The 22,725-nt window shown below is 43.9% G+C and overlaps 3 protein-coding genes across 4 annotated transcripts; all 3 read right to left on the bottom strand.

Moving 5' to 3' along the window:
* Positions 1-13,287: 13,287 nt before the first annotated feature.
* Positions 13,288-16,386, bottom strand: LOC110534239 (growth hormone secretagogue receptor type 1). Its single transcript, XM_090190420.1, has 3 exons — positions 14,729-16,386; positions 13,995-14,460; positions 13,288-13,819 (listed from the first exon to the last, which is right to left on the bottom strand). The coding sequence occupies exons 1-3, from the start codon at positions 15,041-15,043 to the stop codon at positions 13,539-13,541; spliced, it is 1,062 nt and encodes a 353-aa protein (XP_090046546.1). The 5' UTR covers positions 15,044-16,386; the 3' UTR covers positions 13,288-13,538.
* A 166-nt stretch (positions 16,387-16,552) lies between these two features.
* Positions 16,553-19,202, bottom strand: LOC110536241 (protein phosphatase 1 regulatory subunit 35). 2 transcript variants are annotated; one of them, XM_021621917.3, is made up of 6 exons: positions 18,756-19,202; positions 18,025-18,275; positions 17,746-17,866; positions 17,283-17,507; positions 17,025-17,158; positions 16,553-16,877 (listed from the first exon to the last, which is right to left on the bottom strand). In XM_021621917.3, exons 2-6 carry the CDS (start codon positions 18,226-18,228, stop codon positions 16,707-16,709), a joined length of 855 nt encoding a protein of 284 aa, XP_021477592.3. In that variant the 5' UTR covers positions 18,229-18,275; positions 18,756-19,202; the 3' UTR covers positions 16,553-16,706. The 2 variants fall into 2 exon arrangements, with proteins under 2 accessions (XP_021477592.3, XP_021477601.3); XM_021621926.3 differs by lacking the exon at positions 16,553-16,877 and having other exon boundaries at positions 16,979-17,158; positions 18,441-18,920.
* A 320-nt stretch (positions 19,203-19,522) lies between these two features.
* On the bottom strand, positions 19,523-22,481 carry LOC110536275 (ictacalcin). Its single transcript, XM_021621976.3, has 3 exons — positions 22,181-22,481; positions 20,382-20,524; positions 19,523-20,125 (listed from the first exon to the last, which is right to left on the bottom strand). Exons 2-3 carry the CDS (start codon positions 20,517-20,519, stop codon positions 19,985-19,987), a joined length of 279 nt encoding a protein of 92 aa, XP_021477651.3. The 5' UTR covers positions 20,520-20,524; positions 22,181-22,481; the 3' UTR covers positions 19,523-19,984.
* Between the last annotated feature and the right edge of the window lie 244 nt (positions 22,482-22,725).

Here is a 22,725-nt window from a genome sequence, read left to right as displayed (position 1 = left end):
ATATAGCTGTGTTTAGACATGGCTACATGGACCTGTTACACTAGAAGGGTGTTGATAAAGCTGTGTTTAGGCATGGCTACATGTACCTGTTACACTAGAAGGGTGTTGATATAGCTGTGTTTAGACATGGCTACATGGACCTGTTACATTGACTAGAAGGGTGTTGATATAGCTGTGTTTAGACATGGCTACATGGACCTGTTACACTAGAAGGGTGTTGATATAGCTGTGTTTAGGCATGGCTTCATGGACCTGTTACACTAGAAGGGTGTTGATATAGCTGTGTTTAGACATGGCTACATGGACCTGTTACACTAGAAGGGTGTTGATATAGCTGTGTTTAGGCATGGCTTCATGGACCTGTTACACTAGAAGGGTGTTGATATAGCTGTGTTTAGACATGGCTACATGGACCTGTTACACTAGAAGGGTGTTGATATAGCTGTGTTTAGACATGGCTACATGGACCTGTTACATTGTCTAGAAGGGTGTTGATATAGCTGTGTTTAGGCATGGCTACATGGACCTGTTACACTAGAAGGGTGTTGATATAGCTGTGTTTAGACATGGCTACATGGACCTGTTACACTAGAAGGGTGTTGATATAGCTGTGTTTAGGCATGACTACATGGACCTGTTACACTAGAAGGGTGTTGATATAGCTGTGTTTAGACATGGCTACATGGACCTGTTACACTAGAAGGGTGTTGATTTAGCTGTGTTTAGACATGGCTACATGGACCTGTTACACTAGAAGGGTGTTGATATAGCTGTGTTTAGGCATGGCTTCATGGACCTGTTACACTAGAAGGGTGTTGATATAGCTGTGTTTAGACATGGCTACATGGACCTGTTACACTAGAAGGGTGTTGATATAGCTGTGTTTAGGCATGGCTACATGGACCTGTTACATTGACTAGAAGGGTGTTGATATAGCTGTGTTTAGGCATGGCTTCATGGACCTGTTACACTAGAAGGGTGTTGATATAGCTGTGTTTAGACATGGCTACATGGACCTGTTACACTAGAAGGGTGTTGATATAGCTATGTTTAGACATGGCTACATGGACCTGTTACATTGACTAGAAGGGTGTTGGTATAGCTGTGTTTAGGCATGGCTACATGGACCTGTTACACTAGAAGGGTGTTGATATAGCTGTGTTTAGGCATGGCTACATGGACCTGTTACACTAGAAGGGTGTTGATATAGCTGTGTTTAGACATGGCTACATGGACCTGTTACACTAGAAGGGTGTTGATTTAGCTGTGTTTAGACATGGCTACATGGACCTGTTACACTAGAAGGGTGTTGATATAGCTATGTTTAGACATGGCTACATGGACCTGTTACATTGACTAGAAGGGTGTTGATATAGCTGTGTTTAGGCATGGCTACATGGACCTGTTACACTAGAAGGGTGTTGATATAGCTGTGTTTAGGCATGGCTTCATGGACCTGTTACACTAGAAGGGTGTTGATATAGCTGTGTTTAGGCATGGCTTCATGGACCTGTTACACTAGAAGGGTGTTGATATAGCTGTGTTTAGGCATGGCTACATGGACCTGTTACATTGACTAGAAGGGTGTTGATATAGCTGTGTTTAGACATGACTACATGGACCTGTTACACTAGAAGGGTGTTGATATAGCTGTGTTTAGGCATGGCTACATGGACCTGTTACACTAGAAGGGTGTTGATATAGCTGTGTTTAGGCATGGCTTCATGGACCTGTTACACTAGAAGGGTGTTGATATAGCTGTGTTTAGGCATGGCTTCATGGACCTGTTACACTAGAAGGGTGTTGATATAGCTGTGTTTAGGCATGGCTACATGGACCTGTTACATTGACTAGAAGGGTGTTGATATAGCTGTGTTTAGACATGACTACATGGACCTGTTACACTAGAAGGGTGTTGATATAGCTGTGTTTAGGCATGGCTACATGGACCTGTTACACTAGAAGGGTGTTGATATAGCTCTGTTTAGGCATGGCTTCCTTGTTTTGAGTCTGTTAGGTGTGTTTCTCATTCTGCTGGAGTTGACCTAGTATTTTATATAAAAGCTACCTTACACCTTCAGTTGTTTCTACATTTGTAAGTCACCAACCAAAAATTACAATATGCTGTTTTACATGGTGTTATTTGTGCTGGTCTAAAATCAGAAGAATCTGTGTGTTGTTCTCTGATAGGAATAATAGTTCATATGGTGCTCTTCGATGTCCCAGGTTTGTGGCATTGATGAAGAAATCATTTCATCTTTACTTACATTCAGATGTTTATATGTTATGTATAAAAGGCATATGTATGCATTGTTTACTATTTTGATCTAATTAAAACAATGTAATTGTTGGAGTTAAGATGATTGATGGGTGACTAGGTGCATTCTTGTCAAATAAATATGCTTATTCATTCATGATTATGGATACATTCTGAAATGAGTTCATCTGGCTTTCAAGCTGCAACAGAACAAGTTCATTCTGAGTTGCTTGAATACAGCAGTGCATACTGCCACCATGAACTGAAATAGATTTCACCTCGTTCATATAGTTGTCAGAAATGATAAGAGATTAAATATAGATCTCCACTGGCTGAAGGAGAAGAGGATCAGGTAAAATAAGGGTATGTTGCTAGTAATTTAATTTAGGTAGGTAGCTAGGTTATTTGCAAAAAACTAGCCTAGTATTCATGGTCCATTGTAAATATGACTGCTTCTAGGATATTATTCTGGACAAGACAAGACCAAATGCATAATTAAGACAACAAGTACTAGTTCACTAAAATATGGAACAGTAAATTAAAATGTTCAAAATATGCTACCGTTCAAAAGTTTGGGGTCACTTAGAAATGTCCTTGTTTTTTAAAGAAAAGCACCATTTTTTGTGGCTAGAAATAGAAAGAGGAGTGGGAGGCCCGAGTGCACAACTGAGCAAGAGGACAAGTACACTAGAGTGTCTAGTTTGAGAAACAGACGCCTCACAAGTCCTCAACTGGCAGCTTCATTAAATAGAACCTGCAAAACACCCGTCTCAACGTCAACAGTGAAGAGGCGACTCCGGGAGTCTGGCCTTCTAGGCAGAGTTCCTCTGTCCAGTCTCAACTTCAACAGTGAAGAGGCGACTCCGGGAGTCTGGCTTTCTAGGCAGAGTTCCTCTGTCCAGTCTCAACTTCAACAGTGAAGAGGCGACTCCGGGAGTCTGGCCTTCTAGGCAGAGTTCCTCTGTCCAGTCTCAACTTCAACAGTGAAGAGGCGACTCTGGGATGCTGGCCTTCTAGGCAGAGTTCCTCTGTCCAGTCTCAACGTCAACAGTGAAGAGGCGACTCCGGGAGTCTGGCTTTCTAGGCAGAGTTCCTCTGTCCAGTCTCAACTTCAACAGTGAAGAGGCGACTCCGGGAGTCTGGCCTTCTAGGCAGAGTTCCTCTGTCCAGTCTCAACGTCAACAGTGAAGAGGCGACTCCGGGAGTCTGGCCTTCTAGGCAGAGTTCCTCTGTCCAGTGTCTGTGTTCGCTTGCACATCTTCATCTTTTCTTCTTATTAGCCACTCTGCGCAATATATAAAATAAATAGTACAATACATTGAAAGTTTGTGAGTGTGCGATACGTGGGTTGGAAATTATTTAGACATTACAAAAACAAAAAAATGTAAGTATATAAATGATGGCAACACTGCCACTGCACTGTGCCTTGCTGTTGGGAAACCACATCAGTGTCTGACTTTCGGCTGTTGCAGACGCACCAACTTCACTCAACTTTTCTGCAGTCGGTTGCATCACTCAAACGAGCCCACTGAGATTGACACTGATTTCACTGATTCCCCACTTTGTTCTTAATGCTATTGAAGAAACTACATGATAAAATACTTGGCAATCAGCTTCACATCCACATCTAGGAGCCTAAACAAAGGCATGATAAAAATGGCTAAGATAATTGGTTTATTCTAATGGAATTAGTTTATTCCTAATAGAATCGGTTTGTTCCAAATGTGTCAAATGAATCAACAAATGGAAATCCACCCATGGCATATTATCTTTTTAAGTCATTATTTAAACTTCTGAGAGTCACAATTTCTGAATAGTAAATTAGAACATACAATAGTTATTACAGAGACTGGAGCTTGTTTAACAAAAGAAAACTTCAAATAAAGGTCAGACAGGCAGTAGGCGAAACACTTCTGAAGCTGGCATAGATGATAGAATTTTTGCATATACTCTAATGCCTTATCAACAGTTTGAATATCAATCAAACAAAAAGGCAGTATCACACTGTGGTGTGTCGTGGAAATTTCCTCTATTTACCAAATCATGGGAGCAAACCACAACACAAGTCAGAGTTAGTTATCAAAGTCCATCTTTAATTATATGAGCTCTATCACAACCCTGTGACTCTCAGATCAATTCAGTGTCTATCAATGAATTCTCTGAGAGCCCCTTACACATTGCAGCTGAGATCCTTTAATAGCAAAGAACACACATAGTCAGACAGCATAGACATAATAAATCGTTCAGCTCTGTCTCCTTACTCAAACCCAGAACCATAAACCAATCCTCCATATCAACAGGCATATATCAAATTGTCATTTAGATACAACCAATGGGTTGGATGGGAAAAGTAGGGAGTGACTGGCACACAGACACAGTGGAGCAAAAGAGCAAAAGATATGTTTACACATGATGACACCTTGACCTCTCCCCTCTCTGCGGCCCATGCAACTTAGTCTTGACATAGAACAGATAACTGCCAATGGCCACCACTATAGTACAACAAAACACATTCTTATGAGAAATAACTCATAAGCATATGATGAATATAAAACATCTTACCTATGTTACCATTCCAATTCTGATTATTCCCCAACAGGTGTTACAGAAACAGCTGGTGACCACCACCATCATTCCTGTCCCCAAGAGCTCTAAGGCTTCATGTCACAATGACTACCTCCCTGTACCACTCACTTCTGTAACCAGGAAGTGCTTTGAGAGGCTGATTATGGAACACATTAACTCCACCATCCCAAACATCCTAGACCAGGGATCATCAACTAGATTCAGCTGCAGGTCGATTTTTTTCTTGAGTGGATGGTCGGGGGGCCGGAACATAATTATAAACCATTTGTAGATGCAAATTGACCATGAGAATGTTTGACTAAAACAATAATTTCGAACCTTGCTTACAATTGTATATGATGATGTTTCCTCTCTATTATGCATAATCGAGAGCATCCTGTCGGGCTGTATCACCGCCTGGTACGGCAACTGCTCCGCCCACAACCGTAAGGCTCTCCAGAGGGTAGTGAGGTCTGCACAACGCATCACCGGGGGCAAACTACCTGCCCTCCAGGACACCTACACCACTCGATGTCACAGGAAGGCCATAAAGATCATCAAGGACAACAACCACCCGAGCCCCTGCCTGTTCACCCCGCTATCATCCAGAAGGCGAGGTCAGTACAAGTGCATCAAAGCTGGGACCGAGAGACTGAAAAACAGCTTCTATCTCAAGGCCATCAGACTGTTAAACAGCCACCACTAATATTGAGTGGCTGCTGCCAACATACTGACTCAACTCCAGCCACTTAAATAATGGAAAAATGTATGTAAAAAATGCTATACATTTAATTGAGTTAATAAAGCCGCATACCAACAGGTAGCTCCAAAATGCAGGTGTTTCAGCCTAGCTCAGTCCTTTCTGTAGTGGTGGGGCTGTGATGGAAATGGATGTAAAATATATCACTAGCCACTTTAAACAGTGCCACTTAATATAATGTTTACATACCCTACATTACTCATCTCATATGTATATACTGTACTCGATACCATCTACTGCATCTTGCCATCTTTATGTAATACATGTATCACTAGCCACTTTAAACAATGCCACTTTTATATGTTTACATACCCTACATTACTCATCTCATATGTATATACTGTACTCAATACCATCTACTGCATCATGCCTATGCCGTTCTGTACCATCACTCATTCATATCTTTATGTACATATTCTTCATCCCTTTACACTTGTGTGTATAAGGTAGTTGTTGTGAAATTGTTAGGTTAGATTACTCATTGGTTATTACTGCATTGTCGGAACTAGAAGCACAAGCATTTCGCTACACTCGCATTAACATCTGCTAACCATGTGTATGTGACAAATAACATTTGATTTGATTTATGCGTGGGAATACTTGGGAACAGATTTCTTGAATTAAAATAACTTGGAGCAGATTTCCTGGTGTTTTTTATTTCCTTGTCTTTTATGTCCAAGAATTAAAAATCCCCAACGTTTTTATTTGGGCTCAGAAAACTTGGGGGGCCAAATAAAATCCCCCACGGGCCAAATTTGGGGAACCCTTCCCTAGACCAATTCCAATTGCTCTCCACACTGACCTCACCCACCTGGATAAGAGGAATACCTATGTGAGAATGCTGTTCATTGACTACAGCTCAGCATTCAACACCATTGTCCCTTCCAAGCTCATCACCAAGCTTAGGACTCTGGTTCTGAACACCTCCCTCTGCAACTGGATCCTGGACTTCCTGACCGACCGACCCCAGGTGCTGAGGAGAGGCAACATCACCTCTGCCACGCTGACCCTCAACACTGGGGCCCCACAGGGGTGTGTGGTTAGTCCTCTCCTGTACTTCCTGTTCACCCACGACTGCGTGGCCAATCACGACTCCAACACCATCAAGTTTGCTGACGACACAATGGTGGTAGGCCTGATCACAGGCGACGATGAGTCAGCCTAAAGGGAGGAGGTCAGTGACCTGGCAGTGTGGTGCCAGAGAATCAATCTCTCCCTCAACATCAGTAAGACCAAGGTGCGGATCGTGGACTGCAGGAAACAGGGGGGCGAGCACGCCCCTATCCACATCGAAAGGGCTGCAGTGGAGCCCCTGTGTCCTAATCACTAGACTTAAAATGGTCCAAACACACACACGCACAGTCATGAAGAAGGTGCGAAGTGCCTCTTCTCCCTAAGGAGGTTAAAAAAGTTTTGCATGGGCCCTCAAATCCTTAAACAGTTCTACTGCTGTACCATTGATAGCATCTTGACTGGCTGCATCACTGCCTAGTATGGAAATAGCACCGCAACAGTGGGTGGTGCGGACAGCTGAGTACATTACTGGGGCCGAGCTTCCTGCCATCCAGGACATCGATATCAGGTGTGGAAGGAAGGCCTGGAAAATCATTAAAGACTCCAGCCACCCAAGCCATAGACTATTCTCTCTGCTTCTGCACTGCAAGAGGTACCGGTGCATCAAGTCTGACACCAACAGGCTCCTGAACAGCTTCTATCCCCAAGCAATACGACTGATAAATAGATAACAAAATAGCTACATGGACTATCTGAGTTAACCTTGTATCTTTATTGAGCGTTTATTTTGCACTGTCTCTATGCACACTCACAGGGCCCTACACACTAACACACTGTCTCTATGCACACTCACAGGGCCCTACACACTAACACACTGTCTCTATGCACACTCACAGGGCCCTACACACTAACACACTGTCTCTATGCACACTCACAGGCCCTACACACTAATACACTGTCTCTATGCACACTCACAGGGCCCTACACACTAACACACTGTCTCTATGCACACTCACAGGGCCCTACACACTAACACACTGTCTCTATGCACACTCACAGGGCCCTACACACTAACACACTGTCTCTATGCACACTCACATGGCCCTACACACTAACACACTGTCTCTATGCACACTCACAGGGCCCTACACACTAACACACTGTCTCTATGCACACTCACAGGGCCCTACACACTAACACACTGTCTCTATGCACACTCACTCACTCACTCCGTCATCTGCTCAGTCACACATAATATGCACATACATTTATACTGACTCTACACACCCCCACACCCACTCACATACAATCTGTTGCTACACTGTTTATGTTATATCAAGTTGCCTAGTCACCTCACCCCTATACATATCTACCTCCATCACTCCAATATCCCTGTCACCTTACCTCTATACATATCTACCTCATCACTCCAGTATCCCTGTCACCTTACCCCTAGACATATCTACCTCATCACTCCACCTTACCCCTATACATATCTACCTCCATCACTCCAGTATCGCTGTCTCCTTACCCCTATACATATCTACCTCCATCACTCCAGTATCCCTGTCTCCTTACCTCTACACATATCTACCTCATCACTCCAGTATCCCTGTCTCCTTACCTCTATACATATCTACCTCATCACTCCAATATCCCTGTCTCCTTACCTCTATACATATCTACCTCCATCACTCCAGTATCCCTGTCTCCTTACCTCTATACATATCTATCTCCATTACTCCAGTATCCCTGCACATTTCAAATATGGCATTAAAACTGACCCTGTATATAATATGCTTACTTACTTATTGTGTTCTTATTTCTCATGTGTTTTTTCTAGTATTACATTGTTATTGATTATTGCATTGTTGGGTTTTGAGTTTGCAATAAAGTAATTTCACTGTACTTGAGCATGTGACATTAAAACTTAAAATGTAGCTGTGAAGTTTCAAGGTTACAGGGGCTTCACAGGTGAGATTCTAAGAGGGTGGTCACTCCAGTAATTATTGATGTATGGCAAGATTTGTGTGTGAATGTGTGTAGGTGTGTGTTCTCATTGGGATCTATCCCCCTCATTTACTGCCTTTAAAAAAAACATAACTGATATTGCTGACTTGCTTAAACAGATGTGGTTTCTACTGACAATTGAGATGTACAGTACAAACTATGGCATAAGGGGACGACTGTCACGGCTCCTCTCTTTGTTCAGGCGGCGTTCAGCCATCGTCATCGCCGCTCATTTTTTCATTGTTCCATTTGTTTTGTCTTGTTCCCTGGTTTACATCCCCTAATCACACTGCACACACACACTTGTTCCCTGGTTTACATCCCCTAATCACACTGCACACACACACTTGTTCCCTGGTTTACATCCCCTAATCACACTGCACACACACACTTGTTCCCTGGTTTACATCCCCTAATCACACTGCACACACACACTTGTTCCCTGGTTTACATCCCCTAATCACACTGCACACACACACTTGTTCCCTGGTTTACATCCCCTAATCACACTGCACACACACACTTGTTCCCTGGTTTACATCCCCTAATCACACTGCATGTATTTATTCCCCCCCCCCCCCATGTCTTTTTGTGAAATTGGTTTTGTTACGTGTTTCGTGTGTACGCGCCAGGCTGGGTTTTTCCCGTTATTCCGTGGTATTTCCACTAAGGATGTTTATTGTAAACATTTGCTCATTTTTTTGTGACTGTCTCGCACCTTGCACTTTTACCTTTGGCTGGAGGTTTTGATGCAGTGGTGTCTGTCTGTTTTATTGCCTCGGCCTAAATAAAGTGTGCGCCTGTTCACAACTCTCTGCTCTCCTGCACCTGACTTCTCCACCAGTAGCGCACACCTTGACAAGGACACGCGGATAAGGCAATCTGTAACTTCGATTAAGACATTCATGAGCGAGCTAGTACGGCGTGGTCAACATACCTATTTGTTAAGCAGTTTTGAAATGTACAGCAACAGAATTCAGAACATGGGCTGTTCTTACAGTGTACTACTATCAGGAGCACTGTCAAGCTATACACAAAAAGTTTGCAAACAAGCACACATCGGCCACGAACGATGTGTTTACAATACCGCGTTGGTGAAAATAGACTACTAACAGCTTACTACACAACATACACTTATGTATACTATTATTACTTTCTTAGCTACAGTATACATATCTCTCTGACATCTTACATAATTTATGAAGCAGCATAAGACATTTTTGGAAAGTGGCGCACTGGTCCTTCGTGGGCAAATGTTGTCATCAAAGAGAAAGATGCTGGATCTACAATTCCGAGTTGAATGACCGTTCAAAATGTATTATTCCCGACTTCCCAGTTGCAATGCTTGCAGTTAGTCACTGTCACCGATTCCTTACAAACCACTCATTGTTGAATTTGCGATCTCCAAATTGTTTTGTAATGTTTATGTCCAATGGCCGATGAGCACCGATACGTTTTATCTATATTTTCTCTTCATTATTTCTGTTCATATGACAAGGATTAAAAAAGATTTACCAGTAGACTTGATTCATGATGATGACTGCAAGCTAAGATTGTGAAAGTAAAACGTTGACATGATCAGTCCAATCAAAGCTACTGTACAAATAACGTGATTTGACGTCATTTCTGTGGCCAATGACCGTGAGCCTTCTTGAAAGGGCACTTCTAATGTAACTCTATGCAGCACCCAGAGGGCTCACATTATTGATGTCTATTCTTACTAAATCAAATCAAATGTATTTGTCACATACACATGGTTAGCAGATGTTAATGCGAGTGTAGCGAAATGCTTGTGCTTCTAGTTCCGACAATGCAGTAATAACCAACAAGTAATCTAGCTAACAATTCCACAACTACTACCTTATACACACAAGTGTAAAGGGATAAAGAATATGTACATAAAGATATATGAATGAGTGATGGTACAGAGCGGCATAGGCAAGATACAGTAGATGGTATCCAGTACAGTATATACATATGAGATGAGTAATGTAGGGTATGTAAACAAAGTGGCATAGTTTAAAGTGGCTAGTGATACATGTATTACATAAAGATGCAGTAGATGATATAGAGTACAGTATTTACATATGTAACAGTACAAATTTAGACCGTCCCCTCGCCCATACCCGGGCGCGAACTAGGGACCTTCTGCACACATCAACAGTCACCCTCGAAGCATCGTTACCCATCGCTCCACAAAAGCCGCGGCTCTTGCAGAGCAAGGGGAACTCCTACTTCAAGGTCTCAGAGCAAGTGACGTCACTGATTGAAACGCTATTTAGCGCCCACGCTAACTAAGCTAGCCGTTTCACATCTGTTACACATATACATATGAGATGAATAATGTAGGGTATGTAAACATTATATTAATTAGCATTGTTTAAAGTGGCTAGTGATATATTTTACATCCATTTCCATCACAGCCCCACCACTACAGAAAGGACTGAGCTAGGCTGAAACACCTGCATTTTGGAGCTACCTGTTTGTATGCGGCTTTATTAACTCAATTCTATGTATATCATTTTTTTTACGTTGTTTGCAAACTGATATGACACGTATTAAAACCAAAATCACATGCAAAACAGACAAGCCCGCCCATTTTTTTGCAAGAAATGTGGGGCTCGAAACAGGTTTAGACCCACCTGCCCTGAATGACGGGTCACCACTGGTCATGATTGATATACTGTAACAGGCCCTCAACAGGTTTACTAATGTCCAATTTGGATATATTTGGTTGTTTTCGTTGCATAACATTTAGAAATGGTTCCTTTTCAGGTTTAGAAAAAGTTACTTAAATGCCAACTCCTGTTCATATAAGCTGGTAGTGTAGTTTGACTACCCCCACTGATTTTCATATGCTAAGTTGTTTTTTAACTGCAATGCAGTTGATTGGTGACAATGATGTGTGTTGGGCTTGACATCCAGGCAAGTATTATGTTCTGGTTTTTACCACAACATAGTGTAAAATACACATATAAACAGCCTAAATGTCAACTCATTTTGCTGGGGGACAATGTATTTCCATTGGCCTGATACCACATCTATCAGCTCTCCTCCTGAGAGGTATAGTAGAATGGAAGCAGGAAGAATAGCAGAGGCTAGACGACAAGTGTGCCACCCGAGTCCCTGCCTGTTCACCCCGCTATCATCCAGAAGGCGAGGTCAGTACAGGTGCATCAAAGCTGGGACCGAGAGACTGAAAAACAGCTTCTATCTCAAGGCCATCAGACTGTTAAACAGCCACCACTAACAGTGAGTGGCTGCTTCCAACACACTGACTCAACTCCAGCCCCTTTAATGATGGGAATTGATGTAAAATATATCACTAGCCACTTTAAACAATGCTAATTAATATGTTTACATACCCTACATTATTTATCTCATATGTATACGTATATACTGTACTCTATATCATCTACTGCATCTTTATGTAATACATGTATCACTAGCCACTTTAAACTATGCCACTTTGTTTACATACTCATCTCATATGTATATACTGTACTCAATACCATCTAATGTATCTTGCCTATGCCGCTCTGTACCATCACTCATTCATATATCTTTATGTACATATTCTTTATTCCTTTACACTTGTGTGTATAAGGTAGTAGTTTTGGAATTGTTAGCTAGATTACTTGTTGGTTATTACTGCATTGTCGGAACTAGAAGCACAAGCATTTCGCTACACTCGCATTAACATCTGCTAACCATGTGTATGTGACAAATAAAATTTGATTTGATGGTGCTAGGCAGGTAGATGGGGATGGATGGGCTGAATAGGAACTCTACTCTGAAACACAGAGCCCAAGATACACACAATATAAAGACACATTTCAGATTCTTTCATTCTCTCTCTCCATCATGGCAGGTTGAGCGAGTCTGTCATGAAAGAAAGTGAATCAAATGAAGAGTGCAGGGTTTATTATCAGTCAAATGTTTTATTTAGATTAAATGTAACATTCAAAAATGTACATCAATACAAAATACTCAAATGGGGACTGAATATGTTGTACTGTGATGTGAAAAAAAGGGCCTTTTTTTTTATTAAAAAAAATACTTTGCTGTGATATTCAGAACTGAGCCTGGTGGTTTGCAGTAGCCACTGGTGTCCTTGTCTCCCTTGTTAATTGATGCCACTGATTTACTAGAATGGGGGGCTCCCAAGAGCTTCCCAGGAGCTGTGTGAGTGTGAGAGTGGGGTGGGTGGGCTTGCAGGTGTCAAGTCTGCTAAATCAGTAAGTCTGTGATGAGACAGAGTGGAACTCTGAGCACGCTGTCAACTCAAAGGCTGCAACCTCCTACTGCTACACACACACACAAACACCTTACATCCCTCCCTCCCTCACATTAACCAATAATCCCAGTAACCCCCTCTAATCAATCTCCCAACCCGCCAATATTCCCCAGGGGCCATTCTTACCCTCACTAGTCACCATGGTGACACACACACACACACACACCAGAGCTAAAGTACCACAAAGACAAAAGGCTGGAATTACAGTTTATTACACATCACTCTGAGAACACACACACCTTCAGGGGTTTAGAACCAACAGTCATCAAAATGGCAAATATATATGAACCAAATATTATACAATAAATCTGACAATATCTCTCACTAAAGACAAAGTCTTATTCCTCCATCCATCTCCAAGGTTTTCTGTGTGTGTGTGTGTGTGTGTGTCCGTGAGTTACAGAGTAGTGGTAGAGTGTTGTGGGGTGAGTGGGGGGGTGGTGGGAGCGGGGTGTGTGTGAGTTACAGAGTGGTGGTAGAGTGTTGTGGGGTGAGTGGGGGGGGGGGTGTGTGTGTGAGTTACAGAGTGGTGGTAGAGTGTTGTGGGGTGAGTGGGGGGTGGTGGGAGCGGGGTGTGTGTGAGTTACAGAGTGGTGGTAGAGTGTTGTGGGGTGAGTGGGGGGGGGGGGGGTGAGTTACAGAGTGGTGGTAGAGTGTTGTGGGGTGAGTGGGGGGTGGTGGGAGCGGGGTGTGTGTGAGCGCAGCAGGCTGCGGACAGCGTGGCGGTAGCGTGCTGACATGGTGTTGTAGAGGATAGGGTTGACAGCAGCACTGAGGTAGAACAACACAAAGGAGACCAGGTTAAAGTACTGAGAGATGTAGTACATATCAGCGCTGGAGCCCAGAGTCATAGAGAACAACGTCCGACCAACGTGGAATGGCAGCCAACACAGAACAAACGCCAGCACGATCATCCCTAGAGAGAGAGGAGAATATGGGATGGAGCGACAGAAAGAGTTGACATTAGAACTCATTATTACTGTATGTGTGATATAGTTGGTTCACAATGGCTGCTAAGCTGTAGTATTGCTGAGGCCCAAACCAGTAAATCAAAGTAACTTTAAAATACAGAGACTCTCTCACAGCCTCACCGAGCATCTTGATGGTGTGTCGCTGGGCGCGGTCTCGGCTGCTGCGTTGTGGGCGGAGCCAAAGCTTCCTGCCGATCAGACCATACACAACTCCCAGAATGCCCAGCGGCACCAGGAAGTAGAGGTTGGAGAGCCACATCATGGCCCCCAGCAGGCCTGAGGAGACGGCGTAGTCCGTACAGCGACACTCGCTCTCCCCCTCACCTCCCCCCAGCTCCTCTACCCCTACTATAGCAAACACCGGCCCGGCGCTGATCACGGCCACAACCCACAGGCAGCCAATGAGAGTGCGGACGCGGGTCCGTGTGACCAGGGTCTTGGCTGTGAGTGGTCGACAGACAGCGAGGTAGCGCTCCAGAGAAAGGGCGGTGATGTGGAGGATGGAGGAGTAGGTACAACTCTCACTGATGAACACACTCAGCTTACACACTGCATCACCCAGATCCCAGGGCTGGAACCTCCACAGCTAGAGGGACGGACACACAGATAGGTTACACACACACAACCCAGCACAGACACTATATCTAACCCCCAGGGCCGGAACCTCCACAGCTAGAGGGACGAACACACAGATAGGTTACACACACACAACCCAGCTCAGACACTATATCGTCTAACCCCCAGGGCCAGAACCTCCACAGTTAGCGAGAGAGAAACACAAATCACACACACACAGTATCAGCTAGCTAAACCCCAGGGAGGGAACCTCCATAGCTAGAGAGACTCCCCCTTACCTTGTAGTACAGATCTAAAGGCATCAGAAGCAGTATGAGGAGGTCGGAAACGGCCATACTACTCAGGTAGAGGTAGGTGGTGCTTCTCAGGTGTGGCCGGAGCCAAACTACCAGGATGGTTAACATATTTCCTGTGATGCCCAGGGCCAGCAGCAGCACACACACGGCTGTCACACACACCAGCTCAGCCCCACTGAAGTCCTCCCATTCCCAGTCAGTCTGGTCACTCTGGTTCCCACAGTCCTCCAGACAGCCAGACCCTAGCACACAATCCTCTGAACAGCTGCTCCCACTGCCCAGCGCTGACACGTCCATGGTCAGAGAGAGATGCCCAGGTCTCAGAGACTGGGGTGTGTGTGTGAGAGAGAGAGGTGAGCTGAGATGGTACAAGCGTGCCTGTGTGTGAGAGAGAGAGAAAGTGTGGATGGTCTATATCACCCAGGTTACAGCACAGGGTGACGTAGGCTGATGGATTCTAACTGGAGATGGTCCTGAACCACACATCTAGGAGATGTAAAACACAACACATCTAGGAGATGTAAAACACAACACATCTAGGAGATGTAAAACACAACACATCTAGGAGATATAAAACAACATATCTAGGAGATATAAAACAACATATCTAGGTGATGTGGGCTCAATTCCATGTCAATTGAGTTAATCTAGGAGATGGAGTACCATTTTCACAAAATTACAGAATTGTTACCACCACTGAAACACAAACATGTCTATCCTGTGGTAGGGGAAGGACTTGCTCGATGTTAGCAATCACACACACCAACACAAAACTCCCTGTTACACCAATGTGTTACACACAACAACACTACATAAAAAACACACTCTAACCTCTGGTTCGTTCAGCCATTCCTATTGGGGAAATTAAATGGGGAAAGAATAGCGTTAATGTCTGAGGTTAACACAGGCTTAGATCTTATACATAGAATATCAGTCAGTTAACATTACATGTATGAGTTATAGCCTCGCTACTGTATATAGCCACGCTACTGTTATAGCCTCGCTACTGTATATAGCCACGCTACTGTATATAGCCTCACTACTGTATATAGCCTCGCTACTGTATATAGCCTCGCTACTGTATATAGCCTCACTACTGTTATAGCCTCGCTACTGTATATAGCCTCGCTACTGTATATAGCCTCACTACTGTATATAGCCACGCTACTGTATATAGCCTCACTACTGTATATAGCCACGCTACTGTATATAGCCTCGCTACTGTATATAGCCTCGCTACTGTATATAGCCACGCTACAGTTATTTCACTGTCTTTTTACTGTTGTTTTTTTTACTTATCTATTGTTCACCTAATACCTATTTTTTACTTAAAAATGGCACTGTTGGTTAGGGCCGGTAAGTAAGCATTTCACTGTAAGGTTTACACCTGTTGTATTCGGCGCACGTGACAAATAAACTTTGATTTGATAATGCCTTTGTGCTTGTTTTGATTACAGAAATGCTTCGGCATTTATCCTCAAACCCATACATGTCCCCATAGGCTTTGGCCAACAAGCCATGGCAGAGTTAGCTTCCGTTAGTGTCTACAAGAGACACCATTACTATTGCTCTCTATACCCCCGTTACAAACAGTACACACCCAGCAGTGTGAATTGAAGCTGTGTACTCACCTCGCAGCCATCTTCGATCCCTGGACAATCTCTCCCTCACCTCTTCATCCCTCTACCACCTCTACCTCCTCCCTCGCTCTCCAACACCCACAACTCGTACACGCATGCAAGCAAGCACAAACTAAACGAAGGCTCAAGCACACACGCAAGCAGTAAAGATCGATCATCAACATGATACAGGTTTATTCCTTTAATATCTTAAATTAGTTTAAAATATAATATTTATATCTGAGAATGACAGAGGTAGGGAGGGAAAGAAGGGAAAATGCTTTTCTTAAGTTTTGGGACAGGGCCTTTCAGTCTAGAGGTTCAGAGTAAGTGTGTGTGTGTCAGGGTCCAGCCTCCCAGCATGTGTGTCTGTGGTAGAGGTCGAAGGTTGTGTCTGCGGGGCGTGGGATGGGCTGGGGGCGTGGTATGGTAATCTCCTCCCCTGGTAGGAGGGGCTTCTCTCTCAGCAGATCCCCCCTGAAGAAAACCTGCAGGTCAGGACTGTCCTCTTTCTGCTCACACACACACGGATTACAAATACAGTTATGGACTAGTTGCAGGTCATGAGTGATTTCGCTCTACACACACTTTTATTTACATATTACTTACACACACACACACATAAATGTAATCAGATGGGATCAGTGAGAGGGACTTGCCTTGTTGCCATGGCTGCATGTGGGCGAGACCAGCTGAAGCCTGTCACGTAGAGCCTGGCTGATAAGCTCCTCCTCCTCCACATTCACACTGACCAATGCCCTGTAGAGGTGCTGGGATGGAGGGACGTTCACCCCTATAGACAAAGACAGGACATACACTTAGTTTGTGTGTGGTGTGTGTTTATGTCTGCATGTGTGTGTTTCTGTGTATGTTTCTGTGTGTGTTTATGTCGGCATGTGTGTGTTTCTGTGTGCTACCCTCTGTAGCCCGGGTGCTGATGCTGTTCTTGGTTCTGTCTGACTTCTGTAGTTGCTCCTGCACGGCCTTCTGGGAGTTAAACTCTGCCCCTGCCACGTTATCTAGCTCAGCCCTCAGAGCCAGAGTAGTATTTAACTCCGCCCCTTCAGGGAGGCTGCCACCCCTCTCCTCACAGGGAGCCTCCTCATTGGTTGCTGACCTTGCCCTCCAACGCAGTTCTCCACCTATGTGAGGAATACAGGAAGAGATATTGACCAGTCCTCTGCTCAGACATTGCTGACTCATGCCAGATCTTATAACACCTGGATAGGTATTTCATGTATCAGCCTAACCACATCACGTTATAGCAATCTGGTGTGACGGCACAGTCCATGACGTGGCACACAACCATTGGTTGATGCATGCAACTCCTGTGCAGGGGAACATGAGTACATCAGACTCTAGACCAGGAGGGTTAGTTACCATGGAGTCTTTTCCCCTTTGAGTAACTGCTGGAGTGTCCAGGGCATTGCCAAGGTGGAGGGTCTTTGCTAGGCTCTGCTATCACCGTGTCAACCACAGGCTCCTCGGAGGCAAATCGCACCTGTAGAGTCAGGGGCACACACTTCAGTGATGTCTCTCCAAAAACACAGACCGACACACACAGATCTCTCATCATTTCTACGGCTGTCTTGGCAACTGAGAAAAGCACCATCTGTGACTGTCCGTCAGTGTGTGTGTGTGTGTATGTGTCAGACTGACCTGCCGGTGGCTGCGTCCTCTCAGCAGGCTAGCCGGGTTGGGCCGTGGCGGGTCTGGGCTGAGGGGGAGAGACAGGTCCAGTTCTGGGCACCGCAGGAGGCTAGCAGGGACCAGGGGCACCGGGGCAGGCAGGGGGACCAGCCAGATGTCTGGGTCACTGCACCCTGCTAGAGGACGCTGCTGCAGGGGACCTACTCTGGTCATCTTAGGTCACCAGTCTGGGTCTTTATCTTTGGGTGAAGGCTCTGTTACTGATGTTAGGTAAGATACAAGGCAATGGCAGTCAATGACCAGAATATTTTGTATGGTTCTGAATGGCAGTTACATTATCACTTTGCCGAACACCCCTTAACCTAACCTTTCTGATGGAGCAAACTGAACATATTTTGAGTCCTATGCCGAACCCAGTCCCTTACCATTGTTGGATCTGTAGTGTTGGTTGAATAACGTTAACTTTACACTTCCAACCAGATATGACGATGTGACGTTATCTAGCTAACGTTAGATCTCTAGCTAGATTCCATTCAGTGGGAGCTTTCAGCACACAGCCAGCTAACTAGCTAGCTAACGACGACAGCAGACATGCTAGAAAGTTCACCAGTCAGTTAGCCAGCTAACTTTACTTGTTGTACTACTAGCCAGCTAACGTTATAGGGTTTGTTTGGCTAATTAGCTAGCTAACGTTAACTAAAGCTATGCAAATTCAATCATGTCGTTTATTCTCCGCTTACTGTTATGAGGAAGCGCCCCGAATGACTGCTCACACGTTTCTTGTAGTTTTCACTGTTAATACATGAGGATAGATTAACTCTATTTAGCAGGATCTGCTCAATTTTGAAATTCCCTCCACTGGCGCCGCCATAACACCTTCTACAGAACAAAACAATCACACTTCCGGTTTCTTCGTTAGTAGGAAATTATACAATGGCCCCCCTTGGTTTGCATGTTACGTTGCGTGTGCTTGTGTAAATGGTGGACTCTACGGCAGATTTAATCTAAGACTAGGCGATTGCTGGACTACGGCTAATCTTAATTTTCATCTTCAGTATTGTCCAATATGTTCTCTATGGAGACCTGCGATACAGTATCATTATTTGGATATTATCTTTGTTGTTTTATGTTGCTGGGTTGGAGACTTCATCTATTTAACCTTCACAGTAACAGTTGACTTCCTGTATTCTTACTGGCTCTGGAGTAGATAACAATATTGTGACGTAATTAAGTAGTCAAATATAGGGTATGCCTTAAACCCCTAATTTAATTTAATGTTTTGGGTTACGTTGACATAATCAACAATTTAATTATTTCACCAGGTGTCTGAAAACAAAGGTTCATGTTTGATTCATGTTGCTTGCTATATCCTACATACACAGCCAATCACACACACACACACACACACACACACACACACACACACACACACACACACACACACACACACACACACACACACACACACACACACACACACACACACCTGCACAAATGATAAGTCAGCTTTCTTCCAAACATATTAAAATAGTTTATTTCGTTTTTCACTTTAAACAAACCAAAGGCGGCAAGGTAGCCTAGTGGTTAGAGAGTTGGACTAGTAACCGAAAGGTCTGTCGTTCTGCCCGTGAACAGGCAGTTAACCCACTGTTCCTACCCCGTCATTGAAAATAAGAATTTGTTCTTAACTGACTTGTCTAGTTAAGTAAAGGTAAAAAAACATTTTTTTAAAAAAGCTTCCTCTCCATCTCATGAGATTGTAGCCTATATGTCTGTGTGTGTACATGTCTGTGTCCTTCACCTGTCTATGTGTGGTGTGTATAATCAACCCAACCCTATTTTTGTGTATGTGTGTAAACCTGCATCTCTGACCCTCTGAACCTGCATTGAGGATCTTGCTAATTTTATCATGAATTCACTCATGGAGCAAGAGCTGCTGTTCTGTGGAGAGTGGGCAGGGGGAGCTGTTTCACTTCTTGGTGAAGAACTCGTTGCACACCATGGTGAGGCAGGCCACCAGTGTGACGTACTCCTGGAAGTCCACACTGCCATCTGCGTTAGCGTCCAGATCTTTGAAGATCTTGTCAACCTTTGCCTGGTCAGTGTTTTTCTGTTATAATGATCAGAGAGAGAGAGAGGTAATGGGTGAGACCTTGATTTCAGAAGTTCAAACTAGAATCCACACAGTTGTTATGTGTTTATAAAGGTGTGAGAGATTAAGTTATTCTATTGGATGAGGCGGGTCATGTGTTTGTGATGTTCCAAGCAATTCAGTATTTCAATAGTGTCTGTCTTTAGCAGTATTGTATTTGGTCGTGCTGCTAATAAAGCATGATTGAACTGAACTGTTCCTAGGATCCACTCACCCCTATGATCTCTCCAAGCTCAGCGTTGAGCAGATCTTTGAGTTCTCCCTTGCTCAGACTCGTCTTGTCGCCCTCCTTGCCAGAGTACTTGTGGAAGGCTGAGATGAGCAATGCCATACCCTGCTGGACCTGTGACATGGTGACTACAACACACACACACACAGAGACAGAGACACAGAGAGAGAATGGAGTGAATGGAGGTACACATTTAGCTTATTCATTTACAGTATTATCAATTCAAGTCTATTTTTATCTTACATCCGGGTTACCATTCCATACGTTCCATAAGTCTGGGAAATAAAGTCATGTTGGCACTGGTTTAATCATGTTTAAACATAAGGTTCAGGTTGAATAGAGGGTTTAAAGAATATTAACGGTTGTTGCACACGAAGCAAAGACTTAACTACACACACACCACGCCCCACTTCTGCAAACAGGTTCTACATCTATACCACAAAAGAAGAGAAAGAGAGGGGGAGAAGAGATGGAGAGCAACGCAACAGAGGCAATTAAAGAGGGAGAGAGGTAAGAGATGGAGACATAGGGAGAGAGGCGGCGAGAGAAGGAAGAGAGAAGCGGATATGGAGTGGAGAAAGGAAGAGGAGAGGGGGCTGAGTTGTTTAAACACAAACAGACATGGCTCTAGCCAACGCCCTTGCATGTCTCTCTCATTAACTCTGGGGGATTTTAAGGAGAGAAAGAGAGAAGTATATATATATATAGAGAGAGAAAGGTAGCGCGAGAGGGACAGACACAGACAAAAATACAGATTGTAGGAAATTGGTGGATCGGCTGAAAGGCGCGTTGGTAATTTCAGGCAAACGATAACATAGAAATCCCAGCACCTCCCCCACCCCTCACCTGTCTCCACCCTCTATCTATCTTGTTTGCTTAAGGTGTGTCTCTTCAATCTGTCCTTTCACATATCTCACCATTATGTGGGGAGGTGGCTCTCTCTATTCTCTCTTTCTCTGCCTACTCGTAGTCTAGGTGGTGTGAAACTTCTGAGTTTAAGGAAGCGTCTGTAATGTAAATCCCTCTTTTAGCTGACCCTCCTCTCCAGTGTGACTTGCAGTAAGTGCGGTCAAATAAGGACGTTGAAGCAACCATACAGTACGAACATGGGAAGCACAACATTATAGTTGTAAGGAACAACCCCAGTCACTGTGGTGGACTCCACTGATCTCTCTCTGAGTCACTGACATCTGCCCCAGGACATTCAACCAGACACACCTTCTTATCCCCCCTCTGACTGCCCATCTGAGAACTAGAAACATACTCTACTCACAGAATGGTCAGAGCGAGGGGAGAGAGAGTTTATGGTAAGGACAGAGAGAGCGAAAGAGAGAGAGGGGGGTGTGGAGGATAGAAAGAGGTAGTGTTCTGCACTATGGAAGGATTGAGGGAGGAAGAGAGAGAGGGGAGGAGGAGGAAGAGAAGAGAGATTCTTTCATCTAAACTGCATAGTGCTCTGAGTAGCACCCACACATGTTTGAATGGAAAGGCAGACAAAGTTACGCCCTCCGCAGAGCTTGGCTCAAGATCATAAACAGTGTGGACAGGCACTTACCAACTGTTGCAAAGCACACCCTGAAGTCATTCATACTTTTGCAGTCAAGTATTAATCACTATAAAACATTAAACTACACACAATTACAAATAAATGTTGTAAACCACCCAATGAGAAAGTATAATTTGGCACATCTAACACCTCATAGATAAACACAGCTAAAACAAACTGAAGGTTTTATCAGCGAGGCACTCAGGTACATGTTTTACTAGGTTTAGTTTTCACTCACCGAAGTTGTGCGAGGAGTTGGACAGTCAGAGAAAGAGAGAGAGGGGGAGTGAGGAAGAGAGGGATGGGCTGTTGGTTTTAAACATTGATTACCACACCCCACTCTCCCCTTTCCTCTCCTTGTTCCTCTTTATCTGATGGAAATGGAAACTGCAATGTTCTGTTCTCTTCTTCATGTGAACTAGTTACTGAACGAATTATAATAGGCATATATATTATCTAAAGTTAATAATTACTTCACATGAATGTATCACCATTGTAACCAATCCACCATTTTGCTCTGGTTCTTCCTGGACTTCCCCTATAAAAAAACAACAACAGAAAACATACAGAGAGGAGAAATCCCTGCATATGTCTAATGTCTTTGAATGAGCATAAATACCTCTTATTCTGACTGGAGTTATTCATTTAACAACTTTTCATTTAAGAAGAATGTGGTAAAACTGCAGCGTTCTCCTGGCCAAACTAACCTGTAGGGCTACCTTATTGGCTAACTTGCTCCATATACCCCTCAGGGAAATTGTGAACATTACTATTCTAAAGTAG

The sequence above is a fragment of the Oncorhynchus mykiss genome, chromosome 2 (assembly GCF_057628025.1).
Source record: "Oncorhynchus mykiss isolate SJ-2025 chromosome 2, ASM5762802v1, whole genome shotgun sequence".
Taxonomy (NCBI): domain Eukaryota; kingdom Metazoa; phylum Chordata; class Actinopteri; order Salmoniformes; family Salmonidae; genus Oncorhynchus; species Oncorhynchus mykiss.
The sequence above is the reverse complement of the archived record's forward strand: the minus strand, read 5'-3'. Positions and strand labels throughout refer to the sequence as shown.

Coding starts and splice junctions, on each gene's coding strand:
- LOC110534239 (XM_090190420.1), bottom strand. CDS start 15,043: ATGGACGTGTCAGCGCTGGGCAGTGGGAGCAGCTGTTCAGAGGATTGT. Junction 14,461..14,728: donor CTTTAGATCTGTACTACAAG/GTAAGGGGGAGT, acceptor CCGTCCCTCTAG/CTGTGGAGGTTCCAGCCCTG. Junction 13,820..13,994: donor ACACACCATCAAGATGCTCG/GTGAGGCTGTGA, acceptor CTCTCTCTCTAG/GGATGATCGTGCTGGCGTTT.
- LOC110536241 (XM_021621917.3), bottom strand. CDS start 18,228: ATGACCAGAGTAGGTCCCCTGCAGCAGCGTCCTCTAGCAGGGTGCAGT. Junction 17,159..17,282: donor CAGCACCCGGGCTACAGAGG/GTAGCACACAGA, acceptor CTTTGTCTATAG/GGGTGAACGTCCCTCCATCC. Junction 16,878..17,024: donor CATGCAGCCATGGCAACAAG/GCAAGTCCCTCT, acceptor GTGTGTGAGCAG/AAAGAGGACAGTCCTGACCT.
- LOC110536275 (XM_021621976.3), bottom strand. CDS start 20,519: ATGTCACAGGTCCAGCAGGGTATGGCATTGCTCATCTCAGCCTTCCAC. Junction 20,126..20,381: donor AGCTTGGAGAGATCATAGGG/GTGAGTGGATCC, acceptor TCATTATAACAG/AAAAACACTGACCAGGCAAA.